Genomic DNA, 24,758 nt, shown 5'->3' with positions numbered 1-24,758 from the left:
TCGCTCTTTATTACAGTACGAAGGTAGTTGCTTCCGGGTTCAGCTCCTCCAGTGTTGCCATTGGTTAAATTCACTACATCATTTCAATGATTGGTTGAAAATGGCCAAAATAATGAACTTTCTCATAAGCCCACCCCCCTGCGTTGAAGCGTGAGCTCGAGCTACCGACACAATGACAAAGTTGGACATGACGGAATGCTTCTCTACCATTAACTCCGGCCTGTTCAACCCAAAATAACAGCACTGCACTGTAGCACGCGGCTTTAAAAAAAAAAAGTAGCTCCACGTTGAGCTAACTGTCCCGCACGCGACAGTACATATCATCCATCATCGCCAATCAAACGTTGATCCGGTGTTTTGCGCAATGCTGATTGGTTGATTTACGATGGGGGCGGGTGCATTGCTGCTGTCCGCCAGGCAGCAGTGACGACAGTGTGTTGCTGCGCGCCGCTGATGGGACAGAAGGAAAACTCACCTGGAGCTGGACTGTCCTCCACAGGTCTTTGCAGGTCAGTTTCTACATGTGTTGACAACATTACATGTATTAGAATATTACAATTAACTGGGTTATAATAGTCTGGCACATTCCTTATGTATTCCTAAAATGTTGGAACACCATGATGTTGCAATGATGCTGGCACAACTGTTGATGATTTAGTGATGGGTAAATAAATTCAAACCACTTAAGCTGTTGCTTACAATAACACTCAAGTTTGTTTCTTTGCCTTGTTCATTGCAGTGTTAGTGTTGAGGCAGAGGCCATCAAACCAGCATGAAGAGTCTGAAGGCAAAGTTTAAAAAGACTGAGGTAAGAGCCATCTGTTGGTGCCATGTGGAGCGTTACAGTTGGAAGTACTTAAAAGTAGTACACCTGTTTGCTACAAGCTATTTAGAGATATAATCCACAACAAGCTGTGTTTTAACCTAATATTACAGTGTTCACCTGCTCCTAGTCATTTATATAGATCCCAGGTTGTTCCATTTGTGTGTGTGTGTGTGTGTGTGTGTGTGTGTGTGTGTGCGTGTGCGTGTGCGTGTGCGTGTGTGTGTGTGTGTGTGTGTGTGAAAATGGGGGGGGCTGGTATTCAGTGTCAATGAGCAGCAGCAGGAGAGCAGGGCTGTCTCCAGACTGCTGCTATAACCAGAGATCTCAGGTAGCCTTCAATTATTCACACATGTGCACGCACACACACACACACACACACACACACACACACACACACACACACACACACACACACACAGAGGAACCCCACTTTCCTGCTGTCTTCCCTTGTTCCCTAATGTACTTAATTTTTAGGAGTCTACTTCTTTTGCCTGCTCCATGTAGCGAGCTGCTTGTTGCAGGCCGACACACTGGGGTCAGTGACCTTGCAGCACTGGTGGAGGCAGAGAAACTAGCAACCACTGGCTCTACAATGTGGTCCGAGCATTTGGATCCTGGTGATCCTGGTGACCATTACAGCCTGTTAGTGTCCGTCGCATTCTGGAGAAACTCTACCTCCCTGTTAGCGTTAGTGATTACCACTACAACGGTGAGAAGGATGATCCTTTTGCATAAATGGTTTCACTTAATAGCCAGTGAAGTTAAGAATACATCTCCCAGGGTTAGCCACACAAATAAACCTCCCCGTAGCCTGAGAGACATGTACTCCCCATAGCCTAAGAGACTACAGCTTTGTCTGCCTCATGATGTCCCCTCTGCCACGTAAATGTCCATCCAAACTTGCAGAAGCGAGCCAGCTTGTTTCTCCTCTTTTTGCTGAGTCCTCACATCACACAGGCCCTGCTCTGTAACTGCAGAGAAACAGATCTACAGTATGACGCTGCCAGGGGGGGTACCGTGCAGGACCTGACACACAAAAAAAAAAAAAAACGCATGGAGAGAAGGAGGACGCTTGCTACAGAGAAGTAGGCTGCAGAGAAATTTTTAGGTTAGAGAAAGGAGGACAGTGAGGAAAGGAAGGAAGTGGCAGTGTGTGAGGTGCAGTGGACAGACCGACTATGTCCCCGCTAGCAGCTGAGGCAGGATGATGGGATAGCGTTTTGGATGCGGATAGGGAGCAGCATATAGCAGGGATACTGTGTGTGTGTGTGTGTGTGTGTGTGTGTGTGTGTGTGTGTGTGTGTGTGTGTGTGAGAGTTTTTGTGTGGCGAGCTATTCGATTTTAATGGAGGTGTAATTTTGAGGATGGCATAAATTCTCCGGTATGTAAATCTATACTATGACGTTGCTGTGACCTCTGAAGGGTATCTGGTAGAAAGTTATGTGTGGCAGACTTCTCTGCAGTATCGAATGTAACTGTGTTATGCAGCGAGGCGGCAGTGTGTATTGTCAGGCAGGACACAGAGCGGTGGCTTGGTACTCTGTAGCTGTATTTAGCTGTATTTAGCTGTGTGTGTGTGTGTGTGTGTGTGTGTGTGTGTGTGTGTGTGTGTGTGATGCCCTGCTAAGCGGTATGGATCCTCAGCAGCCTGTTTTTAGCCTGATGAAGCGGTTCTGTCCTTGTTTCAGCCTGCTGCCGCTGCCAGTAGGTATCTTCTCTCTCTATCCACAAATCACAGGGATAGGAAAGGAAATATCCCGCTATTTTAAAATATTTCTGTCTTAAAAGTAGTTGTTACTTATAAAACTGGTATCTCTGGGCACCATTCTAACAGCATTATATTTATTTCAGCTGCCCAGTCATCTATTGTTTTCTTTTGTTATGAGATATGCTGTGTGGTATCAGTTTCCGTTGGGGCGGTTCAGGGTGGTGACCCGTTCTCTGACTTGGTCCCCCTCAGAGTCAGGACTGGAGTAAGAGTGATGAGAGGCTCCTGCAGGCTGTGGAGCAGAATGAGCCCGACAAAGTCTCCGCTCTCATCGTCAAAAAAGGCCTCTGTCCCACCAAACTGGATGCCGAGGGCAAGTCAGCGTAAGTTGGGCACCTAGTGTTTCCCTTTTTATATATTAGAAGTAAACAATAACATCAACACATCATTTATTGTGCAGCAGCAAAGTCATTTCCCATGGAAATACCTACCAGTGGAAACACCTAAACGGTGAAGATTTATTGCCTACTTTCTCTTGCACTAAAACTAAAGTGATGAGTGGAATCAGCAGTTGAAGCTGAACAATTCTAGGAATTTTATATTGAAACCGATTCTCTAAACATCTCTAAACACTCGTGACATGTTTATTGTCCTTCATCCTTCCGGCAGGTTCCACCTCTGTGCTTCCCGAGGCCGGCTGGACTGTCTGGAGGTCATCATCTCTCACGGAGCAGACGTCAACGTCACTGATGGCGCTGGTAGGGTATTCTTCAAATACAAGTTTTATCTCATGAATTGTGATGAATTGTTTCTAAATGTCTGTTTCATAACCGGTTGCAGGCTTCAGCGCGCTTCACCTCGCAGCCAAAAACGGCCAATCAGAGTGTTTGAAAAGACTCTTACAGGTAAAACACAGAATGACAGCATTTTCAGGAATACTGTAAAATATATTTCCAACGAATACTGTAAAATATTAATGGAAATGGCTTATTGCTTCTTCTTCTTTTTTTTTACCCGACAGGAGAGATTAGCAGTAGACTGCACCGACACCATTGGGAGGACATCGCTTCATCATGCAGGTCCCAGTTAATGAACTACATTATGACACCAGTTTTGATACAAAGGAACACTGAAGCTAGACTTGACAAAAATATTGTATCTACCACCCAACTGAACAGAGAGCTGCTTAGAGGTTTAAACTGCGTTTCTCCAAGGCCGGTACATGTTGCTGTATGTAAACATCTGATATTGACTATAATTGTGATCATTTCCTGCAGCGGTCAGTGGCTGCTTGTCCTGCTGTGAGACCCTGTGGGATTTTAAAGCTGATCTGGATGTCCAGGATGGGGTAAGCTGAAGGGTTTGAATAAAGCTTTTGTTTTGAATTGTTATGTGAGATGAATAAATAAATGATAATCACCATTAACTTTTTATTTACTTACTTTATTTGCTCTTATGTAGTACTTTAGACATCTTTATCAACCATGTAGAATATGTTGTTGCTGCACGATGTTTGAATGATCGTGTGTATCTCTCTCTGTCAGGACGGGGCCACCCCTCTGATCTTAGCGGCTCAGATGAGCAGAGCGGAGCTCTGTGTCTTTCTGTTGGGTCGAGGTGCCAATGCAAACATACAAGACAACCAGGGAAGGTACTGGACTGTTAATAATACTCTGGGGTTTGATGAGGCAAGCGGGACGACTGGATCCGGATCGCTCTCTCTTGTAGCTGCTGCTGAAGCTTTGACAGATGGAATGACGGCCTGCTGAGGCTGACTGCGGCATGAAACAGCCTTCTTAGCTGTGCTAGAAATAAAAAAAAAACCTCTGCAGGATTATTCTCACAGCAGTGGTGTTGCCTGGGTCAGGATACAGGAAGGATTCCTGTAGAAGTCTCCAGAGCTTTGGGTAGATTTGGAAGGATGCAGGTCAAGACCTCCAGCAGGGACCAAAAGCTTTCAGTTTAGCTTTGGATATCTGCTTGGAGAGGATTATTAGAGACAGTTGTTCAGGCCACATCATTATATCTAATGGAAACAATTTCAATGCGTTTTCCTGCAATTCATCCTGAATCACAACCTGATCGGTATCTTTGGAATCCGTGACCAAATTGAAAATAGAGTTCTGTGGGTTTAAGCGTTACTAATGACACACAGGCTGATGATTTATCCGTCTGAAATTGACATTGCTAGTTTACTCAGTAAGGCTGTTTTCCCGTTGAACTATGATGTTTCGTTTGGAATCGCAGGTCTGCGTTGATGCTGGCGTGTGAGAGCGACGGCGTTGAGACCGTAGAAGCTCTGCTGAGAGGCGAGGCCGACACGCAGCTGGTTGACGCCCTTGGACAAAAAGCTACCGACTACAGCGTGACAACGGGCAACCACCGCATCATGCAAATACTGCAGGACGGAGCACCTCCAGGTACAGTATGAGGCCTGAAGTCACCTGGATAGATAGACGTGATTGAAGATCTCAGAAGGCTCCTTTGACAGTTCACTCTCTTTATAATCCTATTATCATGAATCTAAATGAAACAGCTTATGGCAGCATCATGTGAAACACGTGGCAGCAACATCTAACAGATCCTCACATCCAGTTTGTGGCTTCTGTTTGTGGCTGTGCTGCTCTGGATCCTGGCTGTGAATCTGCTCCTTCAGGGAAAATGTAATAGTAGGAAGTGGATCAGGAGGACAGCTGGGTGTGATTGTGAAGTGAGGCTTTAAAAGAGAGAGAGAAAAGGCTTTTTCTGCTTTTATCTCCCAACAAAGACATTGTTGCTATATGGAAAACAGATGTGTGGCTGGTTTGAAAAGGAGATGAAGGAGATAATTTGGTGTGCAGATGATGCCTGACCACATTAGTTTTATGCTATAATTGGAGATTTTGGTGGATTTGCTACTAAGAGACATTGATGATACTAATACAAACTACATGTTAGAAAGGAGACATGTGTGCTGAATCTCATTCCTTTAGAGGTTAAAGTGTCTTGCTGTGTGTTTTCTTTCCCTCTGCGTACGAAGCTCCTGAGGGCGCAGGCGAAGAGGTAATGTTGCATAGCTGCGTGTTGGATCACTCCCTCCATCAAATGAGATCATGGCCCACTTGGGCCGATCACATTGTGCATGTTTTCCAATATGAGGTCATTATTTTTGTGGGCTGCTTTCTTTTTGTTTTGGCCTTCGCTCCCTCTTTGTTGCTAACCCTTTGTCTTAACTTGGTTTTCTCAATTTTCACGTTTTATGTTGAGCTTGACCTCTGCTTGTCTGTGATAAACCTCCCACCCCCACGCAGCCCCCCCAAGTCCCCTCAGGCGCCTCATCAATGCAAGGGGGCTCTACACCCCGCAAACGGAAAGCTCCTCCACCGCCCCGCTCTCCTCTCCAGGTACTGTGAGAATCATCTCACTGGATGGAAAAGACTTTTTCTCCTCCCCACAAGTAGATGCTAGTCTTATGGTATTAAAAGCGTATATATACAGTGTATACGCCTATAACATTGGTTCGCACCCTTTTAAAAACAAACAATGTCTACCACTACTATGTGAGAGCAAACAAGTGTTATGTATTTGATGACTAACAAAGATTCATTTTATTCTGTTTCCCATCACAAAGATCCAGGGTTTGCCACCCTCTCCAAAGCCGCGGAGTCCTGCTCCACCTGCCCAGTCCCCTCAGCCCCAATCTCCTTCTCTATCTCCCCAGCCTACAGAAACACAGCAATCAGCCCAGGTTAGCACGGTAAATCTTCATGTAACATGAAATGCAGACTTTATCAGGCGTTCACATTTCTTGTGGTTGTCTGTGTAAGGCAGAGGATGAAGAGGTGTTTGAGGAGATTCGCCGACTGCGTCTGGAGAGAGGCCGTCTGCTCCAGAAGATCAAAGCCTTTGAGCTGCAGCAACAGAGCGCCCTCTCTGCCCTGGAGGAGGTACTACACACATCCTGCGGAAACACCTGTATCAGAGAAAACAGCACGTTTATGAAGCCTTAGGGTTGCTTGTTATAACCACCACTTTTTTCCATGTGTGTGTGCACTCTAGTTGTCCCAACTAAAGCAGTGTCTAAAGGAGACAGAGGCAGAGAGAGACAAGCTGCTTGATGAGCTGAAGGGAGGCCATGGTATTGGTGCCAGTGACTCTGAGGACATGGATGAAATGTTTGACTTCCCAGGTATGTGTTTTCATGTGCTTCCCAGAACCTGATAGAGAGCATGCATGTACTTCCCTGCTATTCCACATGGGCATTCCCGTGTGTATCCCATCAGGAAGTACACGGATTGATTATTGTTGTTGGTCCTCTTTAACTTTCCCTCTAGAGAAGCTGCTCTCCAAGCGCTCCAGAGCCTCCCCTACTCAGGATGAGGCCACTTCTCAAGGAGACGCAGACTCGGCCAACCCCTCCCCTGTCCCCGGAGACCCGGGGACTGTTGCTGAGCTGCGTAAACAAATAGAGGAACTTGCCTCACAAAACTCTGAACTGGCTCTCAAAGTGCAGGTGAGGTCAGAGAAAGTACAAATGCACAAAAACACGCCTAACGAATGAATGCACTTACAACCAATCATGTACACCGAAAAAAATACTCATTCAACTGGCATGCCCCACTTAAAAGCACACAAACATAAGCTCCCTGTTATTTCTCTCTCTCTCTCTGACACACATACACATATCAAGATAATATCACAAAAATGTAAAACTGATATAAAAGCAGTAAACAAAACGAAAAGAGGATTTTTCTTTTGCTAATGTTGTGACCTACACACACACACATAAACTCACACACAGTCCGAGGGCATCTTTAAAAAAAGAAAAATTGATAGTGCAGTGATTATTAAGTGCCCCCCCCCCCCCGGCTGGCTCAGGAGGGCTGAATGTCCCTGACTCAAACATTAGTCATGACCACTTTAACTTCATGACGCCGCACTCTGGTACACTCATGTAGTGAGGCAGTTGTGATCATACAGGTATAAATAGAAGAGAGCAGCATCAGATGCAGACATGGGGGCCAGTTTGGAGACATTCTTTACTAACTGGGTCATGCTGGTTGAAGCACCGAAGTTAGTTTGAAGTATTCTGTTCTCGTGTGTTCATTCACCACTGAATGAGTAGAAGCGATCTAGGAGATATGAGCGCAAAGAGAAAGATTAAACTAGAACCAAAACCTCCTGTTGTGATTTAAATGGTGGAGGGATTCCATAACTCATGTTTAATTAAGTTAATTAAAGAGCAGTTCTACCAGTTTTACACATAAAGGTCAGTTTACTAGTCATTGAGAGTCCTTTTTAGCCTGTAAAAACAGTTTCTGTCTTCTGTGGCTCTGGAGGAGCTTTGTCAAGAGTGAGAAAATAACTTAAAGTGATGTAACCAGGGTTATGTCTGCATGGGCTTCAATTTATAAATGATGTATGCATTTATGACAGAAACGTGTATAATTATGTATGTATTATGTATATATATTATGTATAATTAATAGGATTTAAATTCTGCTGCTGCATTGATTTTGACTTTTTTTTTTCAATCTCAAGAACAATCAAGTACAAGTACTCCTCACTGGACGAGTACCTACAGTCGATGGTGCTCACCCACTTACAAGCCTAACATTAAAGGTTTTACTAAAATGTGAAGTGTACTCTAAGGGCACTACATGTAGATGATGAATTTATAGCTTACAGTCCATATCTCCACAATGACTGATAAACAGTTACTGAAAGGCGACAACCTCCATACGTTACTATCATTTCCTCTGTGTTGTGCACAGATGCTGGAGATGTTTGAGAAGGACGACACAGACATGCAGAGCTCCAGCTCGGACTTTGTCCCCATAGTCCAGTATGAGACCCTGAGGAAGGAGTTTGAAGTCCTTCAGGAGCGCCTCTCTCAGGCCCAGGCTTCAGGCGAGGCCTCCAGCGTGGCAGAGGACTGGTATGATTCATTCATTCATACAAACTTAAGTGGCAAATCACAGAACACATTCACTGGAGCTCTACGGTATCAGATCAGGACTTTTATTCTGAGATGTGCTTACTTCATTTCTAAAGTCTCAACAGTATCTTTTGGGGGTCTCCATCAGGGTCATTTTTTTAAAAGTGCTGAGCAGTTACATTTTTCCTGCAGCGCGCTGGAGGCCGAGGAGTCTTAGGGGCAAAAGGTGCACTCATGACATCATATATTTGATGGTGTCTGGACCTCCTACTGATATGTGTATTTGTATAATCACAGGTTACAGTTGTACACTTCAATAATACAATGTTAATGTGTTATATTCTGTACGATGTAGACTACTGCTTAAATGATTAGCTGGGTAATCGATAAGTCGATGTAGCAAATCATTTGTCAAGCAAAAAATACCAAAAACTTGTTTGTTTCGACTTCTCAAATGGAATCATTTCATAGTTTTCTGTCTATACATGTTGAAATTGAATATTCTTGGGTTTTTGGACTGTTAATCAGACAAATCAAGCAGCGTCACGCTTTATAAAATTGCGATTGCCATTTCTCATAAACGATTAATCTAGTATATTATCTACATGTTGATCAGTGCTGGAAATAACCCCTAGCATGGGTTTATGGTGTGATGTCAGGCATGTTTTTATTGTTTAAGTTAGTGCTGGAACGATTACCAATCTTTGTCTTGTTCTGCAGTGGCGATGAGAAGTCTCAGGAAGGAGGTGCAGTTGCAGAGAGTGTGGAGGCTCTTAAGAAGAAGCTGCGAGGGCTAAAGGAGCAGTTGGCCTCCTCCCAGTCTGAGCTGGAGGAGTTGAAAGAGCAGATGCGCCTCGGGGTGCTCTCTGTGGAGTGCGGTGAAGGGGACACTGCCGCAGCAGGTGCTGGGGCTGCAGAGGAGGGTCCAAACCAGGAGGCACAGCAGCTGAGAGCGAGGGTGACAGAGCTAGAGGAGGAGCTAGCTAAGAGACTGGCCGAAGAGGGAGGACAGAGCAGCCAGGACAGTGACACAATCAAACAGCTGACAGAGAAAGTAGAGGAACTCCGTGCTGCTCTTTCCCAGAGAAAGTCTGCGAAAGAAGAAGGGGAGAAAGACGGCGAGGGCGAAAAGACAGTGAAGGGCCTCCGTGACAAAGTTGCTGAGTTGGAGGCAGCCCTGGCAGAGGGCAGGACATCTGGGAAAGATGGAGGAGCAGCAGGAGATGGAGATCAGGTCCGTCGTCTCCAGGAGCGTTTGGGCGAGCTAGAGGGCGAGCTGAGGAAGTGTGTGCCCCGCTCCGAGTTGGAGGAGGTGCAAGTGACTCTAGGGCTTCAGTGTGAGCAGCTGGCCAGGGAGAGGTCGGACGTGGCCAGAAGGCTCAACAATGCACTCCTGGATCTGGAGAGACTCAGGCCTCCTCCACGCGGAGATGAGGAAGAGGAGGAAGAGGAGGAGGAGCATTCAGAGAGCTCAGAGCCCTCGGGCATATCAGGTGTGCAGTGTTGTTTTTTATACTTTAAGCATCCAAGTAAAATGCAAGATTATTGACTTTTCTCTCCGTTTTGTGAATGATTATGCCTCTGTCCAATCAGAGCATTCCAGACGCAGCATGGCAGCAGTGAGAGAAGAACTGGAGGTTGCCAGACAGGAAGCAGCCCAGGCTCTGGACTGTCTGTGCGCTGAGCGGGAGAACCGGACACAGGACGCCCTGCAGCTGAAAGACGCAGTGCCACTCTCAAAACATAGGGAGGCGCTGTCTGCGGTATCAGAGCAGCTAGCTCAGACTCTACAAGAGCTCCAAGAGGAGAAGACCCTTCGTAGTCAGGCTGAGGAGCAGGCTGCCGGACTCGAGGCCAAACTGCAGGCCATGCAGGATGCCGTAGCCAAAGAGGAGCATGAGAAGGTCAAGGTCAGCAGGAATCAAAACAAATCTGATGATGACACTGAGTTGCAGTTCAGCTAAAACTATTAAAAAATATTAGGGATATGCAGGCGTACAGTCGTACAGGCTCAGACAAAGGTAGGCCTGAACAATTAATCAAAAATGTATGAAAATCGCAATATGGCCGACTGCAAATTTTGCACAATATTTATTAAAGACAACATGTGTCAAAATACAATTTTAAAGCTACTACAAGGAACTTTCAATTTCTGTTGAAGGGACACACAAGTTAAAGCATCTTATTTGTTGGTAGCAGCTGCTTTTAGCTGTTTCCATTGTGTTGTCTGATTAACCAGGGGGTACAACATTTACTGTTCATCATTATTTAGTGTGTGTTTAGTTTGTCAGTCGGTAAAACTAGAAGGAATTGTGAAACAGGGTTAAAAGCATAGCATGTATGTTTCTGTTAATCCAATGGGTTTAATACATGATTTATTTAACTTAAGACGTATGAGTATGTTACTGGTCAGACTGTACATTAGAATGAATCAGGTAATCGTTGCGCTTCCTGTCTTATAGGCAGAGCTCCAGCACTCCCTACAGGCCAGTGAGAGCAGTGCAGCAGCAGCCCAGGAGGCTCTTCTCGAGAAGGAGATGGAGCTGAGGGAGCTGAAGTCCCAGAAGGCTGCAGAACAGGGTCTGATCTCCAAGGAGGACCACGAAGCCCTGCGGCTCTCTCTGCAGGCTGAGATCAACGCCGCCGGAGCCCGTTTCAACGATCTCACTCGCAAACACGAGAAGACCTGCACTGAGGTGTGTGTGTGTGTGTGTGTGTGTGTGTGTGTGTGTGTGTGTGTGTGTGTGTACATACGCATGTGTGTTATTGAGTCTGCCTCGTCCAATCCCTTAAAATGCCATCTAAAGCCACATTAGATGTTATTGTGCATGCCACAAAGTGAGCTCTCTTCCATGAAGGCCTTTTCCTTGCCTCTACATTATTCATATGTGTATTATTTTCTCTATTCAGTACGTCCCTCTGTTTCATTGATCCCTCTGTATATGTGCCTACTGATGCAATGAAGTACTGTTGTATGTACACTATAGGCTGCTAATGACACTTCAAAAGTAATTTCCATAAAAACTCTCACTTTGTAAACTGGGTAATTGCCTCTCCAACTCAAGTTGGCAAACACAGAGGTTAATAAGGGGCCACATTTTTACATGGAGAAAGACATTAAAATAGCTTTTATGCTCCAAAATCCAATAGTAGGATTTAGTGTTGGTAGGTGCCGCTTACACACACATAGTAAGTACATTTATGCTGATAATGGAGGCAGTATCGTCACAAAGTCACATTTCCCTCAGATAAAGCAACAAAAGCAAATGCGTATATATTTACTGCAGCTTGGTTTATTGTATTTATGTGCACTCTAGCGGGGGTGTGCGAAGATCAAAGAGAGAGCTGCTCCAATGGGAAACAGGAATTTCCTTTGAGCAAAAACTCAGAGGTTTGGGGGAATAATGATGTTGAAGAAAAATATTTTACATTTTACTCAAGATGAAAACAGGAAGAAGAGGGTATGTTCAATCTCTAAATCAGGAAACAAGACAAGGTATAGCATGAGATATTAATATGGAAATGTTAACGACCAAACCAAACAGCTCAGTGGTGGAGAAGCTTTTCTACCACCGACACAGGTAAACACATAAAATATAAGTCCATTTCCTGGAGTGTGTATATCCATCTGTATGAACGGTATTAATTATGGCAGCAACTCTAATTCCCCTTTAAATACCAAACTCCAGTGCTCCTGGTTCAGCCTCCACTTCTTTAAAAGGCGTAAAGCATCAGAATGTTTTGCCGTGATCAAACGGACTGCCTTGCTGAAGTGACAAGGTGCCACTGGTGGTTTTACTGGTCTAGGTGTTCCAGGTGCAGAGGGAGGCTCTGTTTAACAAGAGTGAGCGACAGGTTGCGGAGTCCCAGCTGGCCACGGTGCAGCAGCAGCTAGCCGAACTACAGGCCCAATCCAGCCACATCCAGGAGCTCCACAAGGGCATCCAGGAATCCCAGGGCCTGGTCAAAGAGAAGGACCGCAAGGTGAGAGTTCAGATGGCCAAACAACTGCTGTTAAAGCACCTTTGACGTGGCCAGACTCATGCCCTCTGTCTTTGTGCAGATAACAGAGCTGTCCAAGGAGATGTTTCGGTTAAAGGAGGCCCTGGGAGCTCTGTCGCCTCCTCTGGGCATCACCACCTCCTCTTCCTCCTCCTCATCTACCCATCACGGTAACCCCGGGCAGCAAGTAGCACTGCAGAACAGGATCGCCATACTCACCCAGCAGCTCCAGGTGAGGAGAGCACTGACACTAGGGATGTGTGAAGTGAAGACAAAATGATGATCTTCTTTTCTCACTTCTTCAGACCATGTCGACCTATCATCTATAAAAACAACAAAACAGACATGACAGTTACATTTTGTGTGACCTTTTTGCAGGATTGGGAGAGAAAGCACAAACAGGTGGTGACTGTGTATCGTACGCATTTACTGGCAGCTGTACAGGTGAGTTAAATGCACACATCCGCGCCAGAGCACAAACTAAGATTGAACCTTATGTTATGAGATGTAAAAAAAGGTTTCCATGTGTGTATGCGTGGATCTCATGATGGATGGATCAATGAAAGGTTCTACATTCAACTGGCTGGACAGACGCTCAGTGAACGGCACTGACTGCTGGATTTGTCCCTCTTTGTGGTGCAGACCATTAGGAGTGATCTGTCCATCATCTCTGCTTACCAGACAAAAGTGGATGAAATTTCAGAAGAGGTGCGGGCAAAAAGGACTCGACTCATTCTCTCGTTCTATCGGTTTTATCATATTCCACAACTACGGTGCACACATTAGCTATTTGTTTTCTCATGTTGGTTGTAATGAGAGATTGCTCAGGTGTCGTTGACCTTAAAGAGAACTGTTGGCTTCTTATTTATGCTTTTAGGCACAGTGCATGTGGCACTGAGATTGAATGACCATATTATTCATATTTTTTTGCTCAACACATTTAAAGGTGTCAAGTTCCCGGGTGTACAGACTGTACAGGAGCATATATCTTCTCTCCTGGGTTTGTGTTTTCACACTTTGAAAGAGGCCTGTAGCGTTACAGTCAATCCGTGCAATCTGATCGTATGAACAGTATCATCAGCAAAAGCCTCTATGTCCTAGTCAGCATGATTGGTGGCTTGATGGCTGCTTGCCATAGTGGTATGGCATCTCTTTTCAGTGGTAGTGTTAGCCCCCCCACTTGCCCTCTCTTCATGCACAGTTTTCTTTTTTTATTGTTTATGGCTTTTTTTGCTGCTCTGCAAAAGAGCCTGTTATGGGGGCTCTACCTGTGCTCATATAATTAAAAAAACAATGTGGAATACTATGTGGCAACTTAATTTTCTTACACCGGTGTGTGTTGCCCAGCAGGGCCGTATGGATGAAGAGGTGCAGGGTCTGCTTCTCCAAATCCTGAGGATGTCACAGCCGGGACACTGAACCTCATAACGTCCGCAGGTTTCTCTCCACCTCCAGTCCCTTGACTGGTCAGCATGTAGCAGCTCCAGCTCATCAACCTGTGGGACCAGCATCACAGAAACCTCGTCTAGGAAGCCAAATACAACTGATCTGTGTTCAGACATAGCTGCATGTGTACAATACAGTAACTTAAACAACAGCCGCAAGACTTGACTGATAAGCAAACAGTGAAAAACAGAACTGTAGAGTGCCTTCATGGCTGGATAAGTTAAATGACAGCAGCCTATAAATCAGGGGTGTGTGGTAGCAGAAAGTGAATGTGAAAAGAGAGTGTAGAATGTAGAAGATGTGCATTGATTGTGTGAAAAGCCTTTTGATTTTATACAACATTATAATAAAAAAAGAAAAACAAACCGCTACGCTGTTGATCCTGTTCTTTGTACCTCGCTTCATGCACAGATATTGTAGATTAAACAAACAATAGGTTTCCAAAGCAACAGCTTCTACACTGTCCCTCGCATCTATTTCGGGGTGATGGAAATCTGAAGTCTTAATTTGGCTGGAGCATGTGTGCATGAGAAGTTAGACAGCTGGGCTCTACTGTGGAGCTGCTACATTCGCTGGCAGATATGACTACTCACAAATCACAAAGCTACCATTTGAATTGTACCCTCTTTTCCATTAGTTTTATTGACAAAAAGCCATTAATCAAAGAACAGATCCAAGAAATTCCTGAGAAAGCAAAAGGGGAGATCTGAAATAATCACATTAATCATTTGGACCTCACCAAAAGCCTCGTAGCCCGCCTTGTGTCTGTGCATTCATGAGGCTGCAGCCAAGAACAGTGAAGGGCCTGGTTAAAGATATGTTGCTAATGACACAGAGAGAAACGCAAAAAGTGTGTGACCTACCTCTAGTAAGATTTTAAAGTATTAGATTGGCATGGCTTACCGTCACTGCGGCCAAGGAACAGAAATACACAAGCAAGTCATTGACAAGTGAAGACACAGATGTGGGGTTAGGACAGTTGATAAAATGGTGCATTTCCCTGACAAATTAAGGATTTCATTTCAAGTCCACATCCCCTTTCTCTTATATCAATCACTGTAGAGGAGCGCCATCTATGGCTCGCATCTAAGAAATTCACGGAGGGGATCGTTTTTTTTAGGGACACACATAGAGACAGCAGTCATGACACAAGAAGACAGTATTAAACATTTAGCCCAAAACAAGAGCAGCTTACACGACTGTTCACAAGTATAAGAGCTTGATCATCCTGAAGTTTGTTCAGTCATTCATTGGCATGGCAAGAAAACTAGTGTTTTGCATTAGGAGCATAAATGCACATTATATACACTCTGACACGAATGCCTGTCTCTGTAGTTAATAAGGCACTGAAGTTTGAGGGGCTGTAGAAATACAGGCATGGATATACTGAGCTTGTATGCAGACTTTTAAACACAGGGCGTGATATTGATTTTAAATCTGACCAATAATGTCCACAGGCTTAAACAACGAGCATGTCTTTAACAAATTATGAACAGTCCTTACAAACACAAATTACTGATATTTATGGTAAATGTGATAAAAACTTTCAAGACAATGTATTATATGTCCACTTATCTATATGAAGATAATAATACTTTTTTTTTTTTACTGGGATTTGGTGCCTTGATTATCATGGAGAAACAAAGCAAAGAGGCAGAAGTATGTGTGGCTCTTTCATGAATCCAGCACTGATTCATGCTCAGTATGCTCCCATTGTGCCATCTCAGGGTCAGGTACTGCAGAAAATGTTACAATAAACAGTTTTTACATTCCAGTGAAACAGACACTTGTCTCACAGTATTTTCATTCCTTGCATTTACACAGAAATGAACTACAGAGTAACCTGACATCAACAGTGGTCTGTACCAGATTTGTTTTGTTCTTTGTTCAGAGTTTTGTTCTGGCGATGTCCATTATTTGTTATCTGAATGACCCGTGACTGAATGACCGGTCATGATACCAAGCCATAGTTCACTGGAAGCACCTCACCATGACAGGCATTGTAGGACTTCACTGTGCATCAAATCCTTATTTGAATCCCCAAAGTTCCTCTTCAAACATCGTCGTCGCTTTCATTTTTGACATTGTTTGACAAATTTTGTCTGAAATTAGTCAAACTGTGGATTCTTAATAGCTTCATGCTGAGGAGTTTATGACAGGCGAGGGATGGTTCGGTTAATCCTGGTCGGCAAAAGGCAGAGAAAGTACAAAGAGAAGTCAGATGCCTCAGTCTCCGTAGTGGAATTGTTCATGGAAAGAAAGCGTCACTGCTATCCTTTGTTGCACATAGATATCCATCCGGAATAAATTATTTCCATGTTCGTTTATATTTTCTGTGGTATTTGCATGGGAACTCAAGAATTCCGCTGTGAAATATAAGAAGGATGATTATTTTTGACACAGATTGAAAGTTAACACAGTAATTTTTTTAGGCTTGTAGATAAAATAGTTACATGCCTGATACTAGATAATCTGTCCATTTCTTTACTGTAATTAAATTCCTATTGATCACACCTACAACCCCTATAGGCCCTTTTCACAGCAGCCATTTTGACACATCATCGCAGAGTATAGGTAAAGGTGTAATCAATAAGATTAATTATGGCCCTGTTCCACTTACGTAGATAGGCCAGGGCCCTTGTATTCTGCATGCTGGCTCAATGGAATGTCTGTGACACACTAAATAGAAAGGGACCATAATTCATTTTATCAATTACAGCTGTGTTTACCTGTTATGGCTGCAGGGAAAAGGGCCTATATCTGCATTTTCAATCATGAAATCATTTTAGTCATCTCGTATATAAGTAGTACACTGCATGCTTACCTTCCCATGAAGGGCCAGGTGGCTCACTGTTTCCTCCTGACCACCTGTTTGAGGTGGAGCTCACTCTCTGCTGCTACAATAGGCAGCTCGTTCTTAAGGTGGTATGAGATAAGGTGGCTTATGCTCTCAAATAACATGTCTTTGGTTCGGACCTGTACGGAGGACAGTAAAAGACGGGAGGATGTAAGTTATTGTGTTCACTACATAAAGCACAAACCTTCCAAGCAGGATGTACAGTATGAACTTGCTGCCGGACTCACCACTCCCTCAGGGTCCACTAGCAGTAGGTGTTTGGGCAGCCCACAGTGCATGCCGGTTAGCACATATTGTCCTGGGTTGGTAGTGCTCTCCCGGACCAGGAAGTCTCCATCTCGGACCAGGAGTTTCTCTGCGTCTCGCCTGCTCATGCGGCTGTGGTACCACGTCTCCCTGCGGAGCTGCTCCTCGTTTGGGGCCACGGGGGCTCGGCGGCGTGGAGGGCTGGGCCACTGGTCCTCCAGGACCCGGACACCTCCAGACCCAGCAGCTCCTCCACAGGCCTCGTGGAGCTTCAGGGCGTCCTCGAAGGGCCCTAAAGGGACAACGATGTTTCAAAAAGACAAATGTGGTCACTCTATAGTATTTTTCAAATGTGTCAGCATGTGTCCCACTAACCCTCAGGACTTACTCATGTCGAAGAGGTCCATTTTTGGACTGTCTGGTGCCCGGGGCCCTCTGTGTCCATTGGGCCCCTGCGCCAGTGAATCCAGGTTTTCCAGACTTTGGGTGTTTACGTACTGATGTTCCTCGTAATCTCTGCTGCCTGGTGGCTGTCCGTCAGCACACAGGTAGCCATCTGATGTCAGACCTGAGAAAGACAGGTGCTCTCATTACGTGTTTTAATTCTGGATGTGTGTGTGAGTGTGTCATGTATGTGTGTGAAACATTTTTGAGTCAAATTTTTTGGCTCCGTCTAGTGGTTAAAATCACAACTTGAAGTATATTGAGCTTTGTCAGGTGCCACATTGTATGAATAGATTATTTCAATAAATAATCTAAGACAATTGAACCAGTCGCTCTATGTCCTTAAGTGGATGTGTATTGCTAAAGTTATAATCATAGAACAATTGTAAGTAGCAACCAGTGACGAGGCAGCCGGCCCGTATAATATTAAATAACAAATGTTTATTGCATATTTCTACACTAAATTTGTCTGAATCTTATCCACTATATTATTATGTCAAAAGTCTTTCTACTATTGTTTTAAAATGTTCATATTGTTATTATTGGACAGTTGACAATTACTTTAGCATTTAGTTTTTAGTACTTTGAGAGAGTGTGTGTGTATATATACATACAAACTGAACGACGAGTCATTGAACAAAGTCTTTTGTCAAAAAGACCATCCTCTTGATTAATAATCCCAGGAATCCTAATTCTAAGTAACTTTTATTCAGGGCACAAAGTGCAGTGATGACTGCACATGTACCGTAACAGGTCACAAAAATGTCAAACATTTTCAGAGAGATAAGAACACAATTTCATCACAAATGTATTTCTAGTTGTTATACCCGTCTCCCGCCACTGGGTGTCTCACCTGAGCTGCTGGTCGTCTCAGTGTCCCAGTGCAGTTCATAGCACAGCTGACCAGGGGGATAAGAGGCCTGCTCCCTCCTCGCTGGGGAGCCCATCTGCAAACACACACCAGAGGAACACATCCTCAATACATTTGTAGCTCTATACCTGAAAGGACAACTCTCTCATCTCTTGTCCCGCACATAATGTAGTTTCGAAGCACTCTATTTGAAACATTAGCTACAGCATGTCACCATCGTTTGAATAAGCGGCAGGGAGAAAAGGAGTGATTTCTCTCACGCGGTGGGCAACACAGGAGCCAAGGCTTTTTCTGTAATCACATTTATCTTTGGCAATTACTGTGCAGGCACATCAGGAAGACAGTTATGGAGTATATTTTCATGCTCTAACTGTTTAATTCCACGTAAACAATACGGGAAAGGAGCAAGAAAACATATCAGTCACCGGTTTATGAGGGAGCTGTCAAAGAGCTTGGCTGTCATCGTCTGGTAAAGTTTTTATCTTGTCATTGATAATGACCAGATGGAGCTTTGATTACACCTGGTAACGTTAGATGGTAAGGTTACATCCAGAAACAATCACGCCTGGAGATTCACCTGTGCTGCCGTCTTGCTCTGTGGTTGTGTGTGGATGTGACCCAGCAGAGCTCCGTTTGGCCTGAGTCTAGAGTCCACCACTCCCCCAACAGGAGGCTCCTTCCCTGGGATGCTGTTGTAGTAATTATGCTCAGAGAAGTCCTCATCCTCCCCCCACATCACCTCTTCCGTCCTGACAGACCTGAAGAAGTGAAAAGATATATTTGATTATTATAACCACACAATTAATATCACAACTTCTATAATGTAAACTACTGGTTCCCAAACTGGGGGTCTTGACCCCGACTGGAGGTCTCCGAAGCTTCACACGAGGCCTTAAAAGTTGTATTCTGTTTCTGTTTTAGATTTGTGGACATGTTAGGGTTTTGCCTTCTATTTTTCAATTGCAATCTATTGTTGTTTTGTTGCTTTTATTGATGATATATAATACTCCCTACTCACTTTAACTTGTACAACACTTAACAACTCTAGTTGTTTTTAAATGTGGTATACAAATAAACTTGACTTGATTTTAAGGAGTGTAAGACAGCTTTAAAAAACATATACAGTTGGCCTATATCTCAGCATTTCATTAATTTCTGTAAAGAAAAAAGATTTCTAAAGTGTGGATTATTGTTTAAGATGTAAACTAAAAGAAGAAATCTCAATGGATGGGACTATTTGGGTTAATTGTTCAGTCTGTTAATATCACTTATTCTATACTGTTATTGTTATGCATGAGTATAAATGTGACATACTTAGTCAGGAGTCGTCAGTTTACTCAATGATAGAAAAGGGGTCCTTTAAGGAAAAGGATTCATGTTGAAATTATTATTGTAGTATTACTTTTTATAGTGATATTAATAGTATCAATAATGATCTCAAATGGATTTAGTCTGATTAGATGACATGTCCACATCCGAAAGTGATCTATATATATCTGATGTATCAGTCTGTAGTTCCGCTTGTGTCTGCAGTGGCATCACTGCAGCTCCAAGAGGTGAGAAGATCTGTGCGGATCAATATTATGAGACGGACTTTAGGTAATACAAGAACAAGCTATCAAGTCTCCTTGTAATAAATAATAAAGAAATGTGAGAGTTGTACAGTAGATCAGGTGTTTGAGGAGGAAAATGTGACTAAGCTCTTTTATGTAGGACGACAGGTCAGTATTTATCTCAAAGTAAGTGTGATTGATTGTGCCAACGTCCACTTTCACTTCCTGTTCCTAAAATAACATAAAATGTTCCCTTGACATTGAAGTGTCAACAATTGTAAAGCTTTATTGTATATGATAGTTGTATTACAACATACAGTTATTTCTCAGCACCATGGTGCCTGTTATTTTAGAAATCAATGATTATCTGTCGTGTCGCCACGCCACAGATTTGGAGGACAGTGACAAAAACGCTTTTCATCATTTAATAGAAGTCATGATTGTGGCTGTGCAGCCTGTTACCTCTCCATAGACGCCATGGTTTTGGGAGGACTGTGTAGGTACTGTTTGAACTGCAGCTCGAAGGCTTGGCCGATGGTGCTGATGACACCCTGGGCTAAACCGTCTGAGCACTCCAGGATGTGACATGCTGCAGGAAACAAAACAAGAGAATACTTGCTGCCTAGCTGAGCATGAATCTAACTAAATGTATTTTTAAGTTTTAAGCATTCTTTTCCAAAACCCTATATAATTTATATTTTCTTCGTTCTAATGAGGCAATACCTTGCTCAAAAATATTAAGAATTTAAATTCTAAATCAAGAACTATAATGTCAAGACGACGCTATAGTAAAGTCTACTTTCATATCAGGAGTAGCTTCCAAATGGTGAATATGCTATGATGTCACTTATAAAATGAAATACAATATAATTGTGGCATCATAAAATACATATAAAAGTGAGCTTCCCTCTGAGTAATCCATAATTAAGATACAATCCCTCATTGTATAAATGTGGTTATGAAACTTAGGCTTTTCAGGACATACCTCTCTGATTCACTGGGTCTTTGGCCACATACGCAACATAATCAGGCGTGTCCTGCAACAGAAAGGCGGATAAATCTAATTAGACCAGATAAATTAGACATATATAACTAAATTAAAGCCCTCATTGATACTTTGGGTCATGAGATTGGAAACCAGTAAAATGGAATCCAGTCAGATGTGTGCAGTCTGCCAAAATGTCCATTCCAACAACAACGTAGAGAGCTGGGAGCGAAATGAAACACTGCACTCACTGTGTCTCCTCCAGAGGCAAACGAGATGGACTGCATGGGATGGTGCGCTATCACCTGAAAGAGACAAGCGGATAAAACAGAGGAACATTGATTAATGTGGATACAGACAAGACAAATGGGCGGGAAGATAAGAGATGTCAAAGCACAAAGTAATTTAGTAAGCAGTTAGTCAAAACATTCAGGTTTTGACACTCTGCCAATACACTTTTGAAGTTAAGTTTTGCTACACACTGATTATTTTTCATATTTTTATTTTCAGCAAAGACGAAATTCTGAACATCATGTAAACCATTATAGATCGTTGCAATTTTAAACAATGAACACCCCAACTATTATTAAATAAGAAAACTTGATCTTGAACCGATGATCAAGTTGAAATGAACTGACACAAATCATTTCTGAAATTGAATAACTGAAGGAAAAATTTTAAAAATAAAATGTATTTGTGATCAGACAGTAGATAATAACATTCACAACAGGCAAAGACATCATGCACTGATTTTGCCTTCATAATATGAATTCTTTCACAAATCCAAAATCCACATTAAGATGTTTATTTTACTATACTTTGTATATTTGTGTAAATTTCCTGCGTAATTCACCAAAAAGTGGCATTAGATAATGTGTAATGTGCATATTTAAACATTAACTTGTACTACAAAGAATAATTGTCATAGTTAAAATGTTTACTCTATTCACCTGTAGTGTCTTGTACAATATATGGAATTTTACAAAATACATTGTTGAAGGCTGATTTGTTTTTTTTAATTACATTTTTCCAAATACCAAAGAGACATCCAAAATTTGCAAGTAAAAAAATTTGACTCTAATCTGTCAACAAAATCAAACAATAACTTTGAACCTGGCTTTATCCAATGTTCTGATTTATTTTCTGGAAATGTATGCAAATTAGCATATATTTGATGTAATGCCTCATTTGCATATTCAAACATAAGATTTTAGAAAATTTGTAATACAAAGAAAATATAGTTTTAATGTAAGTAATCAACTTGGGCAGTTTCATGTTTGTATCTATTAGTTATATTTTTACCTTCACATAAAGTGTCTTCCCTTATATATATATATATATATATATATATATATACATATATATATATATATATATATATATATATATATCAGTCCAACCTGTGTACAGATGAATTCATGGTGGTTTTAACATCATACCTGTCGTGTGGTAGGGATAAGCAGACCAAGGCCATCTATGGAAATATTGACTGCAATACTCATGCCTGCAAATCGCAGGTTACTTTTCCCCATAACGGACTGGAGAGCTTTGTTATGGGCCTACATGAGGAGGAAAATTACAATCACATATTTAAAACTGTGCTTTTATTCAGAAAACATTTAATGTCATCCTGTATTTACTGCATTTGTTATGAGACAAAGTACTTGTTTATGTTTATCAGGACAATTCAGACACCATGTAAGTGTCTTAGGTGTCTTAAAACCACTGTACTAACCTGTGTGTTAACTTCTACCCATGTAGTTCTCCAGCAGGGATACAACAATTTAGTATTTAGTAACAGTAGTGTAATGAAACATGCAAAGTATGAGTTTTCTATTAACCTTCTTCTTCCACGCTCCCTTTCCGCCTGGCACAGTGTCACACAGCCTGTTGATGGCTTCCCTAATCAGGACAATGAAGAGAGGTCACAGGTCAGACTATAGTGGGCCACTGATCTCAAAGCTACAAGGACACTAAAAGTAAAAATCATGTGGATTCCCGTTCAACAATATGAGGAGTATAACTGAGACTGAACGTTCTGAAATGCTGAGTCAGAGTTCAGAGCTACAAAAAACTGCTGCGTCACAATAATGGATTAAACAAGAACAGAAGCTTTGTGTTCCCTCCCTCGGGCTAAGGTCACAGGTCACAGACCCAACACAGTTCAAATGTCAAGAAAAGGTTTCCAGCAGGTCTGTTCGCCAGCACTAAACTAGTTCTTACCACTGACGTTTAACCACAGTGATTTATCAAACCCGTGTTTAACTCCCTGTCGAATTAGGGAAAAAGAAACACTATCATTTGCCAAAATAAAGTGTCTTCCGCTGCTTCTTTAGGGCATCGTTACTCACATTTATTTTCCTGCAGTGCAATTCTCTCCGCAGGTTTGTAACAACTTTGCAGTGAAGCCGCTATAACTCCCGGGAATGGTCGCCTAATGGGTGTTTAAAGCCGCTGTGTGTCTGGTGGCGGGAGTGTGGCATAATGTGGAATTGAGGCTCTTGCTGCCAGGGGACGGCGGGGACGGCAGTCAAGAACCCAGCTGCCCCTATCAAGTGGCTCGTAAATATTTAAAAAGCAGCGTCCCGGGCCCCATCTCGAGTAAAGGTCTTCTCAGGGATTTTTGAAAAACACCACAATGTTCAAATGACTCATGCTGATGAGAGGGCAAAGGCATGAGGGGGAGGAGGAGGAGGAGGAGGAGGAGGAGGAGGAGGAGAGATGGGCTGTTGTTGTTTTTGTCTGCAGCGTCGGTATCTTCCCTGCAATAAAATGCAGGGCCTCATTATCGCTGGTGTTGCTGTTTAACACCGTGACACAGAGAGTACTGTTGGGAAAATGGACCTTCTTCAAATCTAGGAGCTGAAGTACATTTTTGAAATACTGACAACCACTGAATGTTTTTGTTGTGGTTTTCCAGGACTAAATTAACTTGTGTACAAGTCAGCTCGCTGAGAAAAGGCCACGCTGTGGACACATAATAAAGGCTCAGACATTAAAACGCTGCTTTTGAATTGCACCCAGCAACAATTAACATAGAGTAAAATATCTTGTTACGTTTGTTAGATTGATTAAGACGATCAATCATTGATTTTTGGCCTTATGGGACAGATGGCCCGTCCCGTGTTCCCCAAGGTATCAGAGACCTCATGCCGTTAGCATCACTGGGACATTTGGAAGTCAGTTTTAAAGCTGCCATTCATAAAATGTCTTGCACATGCAAGTGAATGGAAAAGGCTGCAGTAGATTGAACTGAGGGAACGACTCTATAGTTTACAACCGCAAGGATGTAAAAATAAAACATATTTGTCATCAATGCACTAAAACTATGATGACTGAAACCTGGCTCATCTTATGCTCGGTTTGGTTTCTCCCTTTGCTAATGTTTTGCTCTTTTGAACTCTCCTCCTCCTCTTCAAGAAGTTACAACCGCAGACATTATCCAGCAGGGTGCGTTCATGGGGACCACTGCAGCTTTCCACAGTCATTAGTAAACATCATCAATAATAGATCTCCCTCTCTATCACTCCATCCTCTGCAGTCTCCTCCCCCTGCACTTAAGCCTTGGATGCACGGTGGGCTCCGATTACTGCCGATCGATTGTGGAGGAGAGAGAGGAGAGAGAGGAGAGAGAGGAGGGCGAGAGACGGAGAGGGAGGGAGTGTGTTTCTCCCATGAGGCCGAGGATTGCAAAGAGCCCTGCTTTTATAACAATAACATCACATGTAGGACATAACAACATGACGCAGACATACTAAGACCCCGAGGTATACTTTTCTATGTATCGTCACTGGGCACATATACATTAACTGAGACACACAACATTGTATTGCAGTTGGTGACTTAAGTTTTGGTTTACATTGTTTATACTTTTGCATTTAAAAACAAATATTTTTTTGCAT

At 43.0% G+C, this 24,758-nt stretch overlaps 2 protein-coding genes across 4 annotated transcripts in view; one reads left to right on the top strand and one right to left on the bottom strand.

Annotated features, from left to right (window-relative positions):
- Window positions 1-457: 457 nt before the first annotated feature.
- ankrd24 (ankyrin repeat domain 24) lies at window positions 458-14,261 on the top strand. Its single transcript, XM_068707234.1, has 22 exons — window positions 458-509; window positions 740-808; window positions 2,788-2,918; window positions 3,205-3,293; window positions 3,376-3,440; window positions 3,557-3,614; window positions 3,813-3,883; window positions 4,080-4,186; window positions 4,783-4,955; window positions 5,555-5,577; window positions 6,146-6,262; window positions 6,342-6,461; window positions 6,574-6,703; window positions 6,849-7,027; window positions 8,289-8,452; window positions 9,173-9,945; window positions 10,046-10,362; window positions 10,915-11,148; window positions 12,260-12,436; window positions 12,516-12,686; window positions 12,833-12,898; window positions 13,805-14,261. The coding sequence occupies exons 2-22, from the start codon at window positions 773-775 to the stop codon at window positions 13,871-13,873; spliced, it is 3,270 nt and encodes a 1,089-aa protein (XP_068563335.1). The 5' UTR covers window positions 458-509; window positions 740-772; the 3' UTR covers window positions 13,874-14,261.
- A 249-nt stretch (window positions 14,262-14,510) lies between these two features.
- Window positions 14,511-24,758, bottom strand: part of shc2 (SHC (Src homology 2 domain containing) transforming protein 2) — a 17,005-nt gene continuing 6,757 nt past the window's right edge. For 2 of the 3 annotated variants that reach the window (XM_068707233.1, XM_068707232.1), the window contains 11 exons: window positions 22,698-22,758; window positions 22,296-22,415; window positions 21,108-21,161; window positions 20,857-20,908; window positions 20,334-20,460; window positions 18,896-19,076; window positions 18,301-18,394; window positions 17,392-17,571; window positions 16,985-17,295; window positions 16,725-16,876; window positions 14,511-16,266 (listed from right to left, as the gene is read on the bottom strand). In XM_068707233.1, coding sequence (XP_068563334.1) covers window positions 16,748-16,876; window positions 16,985-17,295; window positions 17,392-17,571; window positions 18,301-18,394; window positions 18,896-19,076; window positions 20,334-20,460; window positions 20,857-20,908; window positions 21,108-21,161; window positions 22,296-22,415; window positions 22,698-22,758 — 1,309 coding nt within the window. In that variant the 3' untranslated portion in view covers window positions 14,511-16,266; window positions 16,725-16,747. Of the gene's footprint in view, window positions 16,267-16,520; window positions 16,580-16,724; window positions 16,877-16,984; window positions 17,296-17,391; window positions 17,572-18,300; window positions 18,395-18,895; window positions 19,077-20,333; window positions 20,461-20,856; window positions 20,909-21,107; window positions 21,162-22,295; window positions 22,416-22,697; window positions 22,759-24,758 lie in introns of all 3 variants that reach the window. The other variant, XR_011102692.1, reaches the window with a different exon arrangement.

Source organism: Cebidichthys violaceus, unplaced genomic scaffold, assembly GCF_023349555.1.
Source record: "Cebidichthys violaceus isolate CVI_PGR_0920_01 unplaced genomic scaffold, fCebVio1.0.p SCAF_13, whole genome shotgun sequence".
In the NCBI taxonomy this organism is placed as follows: domain Eukaryota; kingdom Metazoa; phylum Chordata; class Actinopteri; order Perciformes; family Stichaeidae; genus Cebidichthys; species Cebidichthys violaceus.
This window is presented reverse-complemented; position numbering and strand designations above follow the sequence as displayed.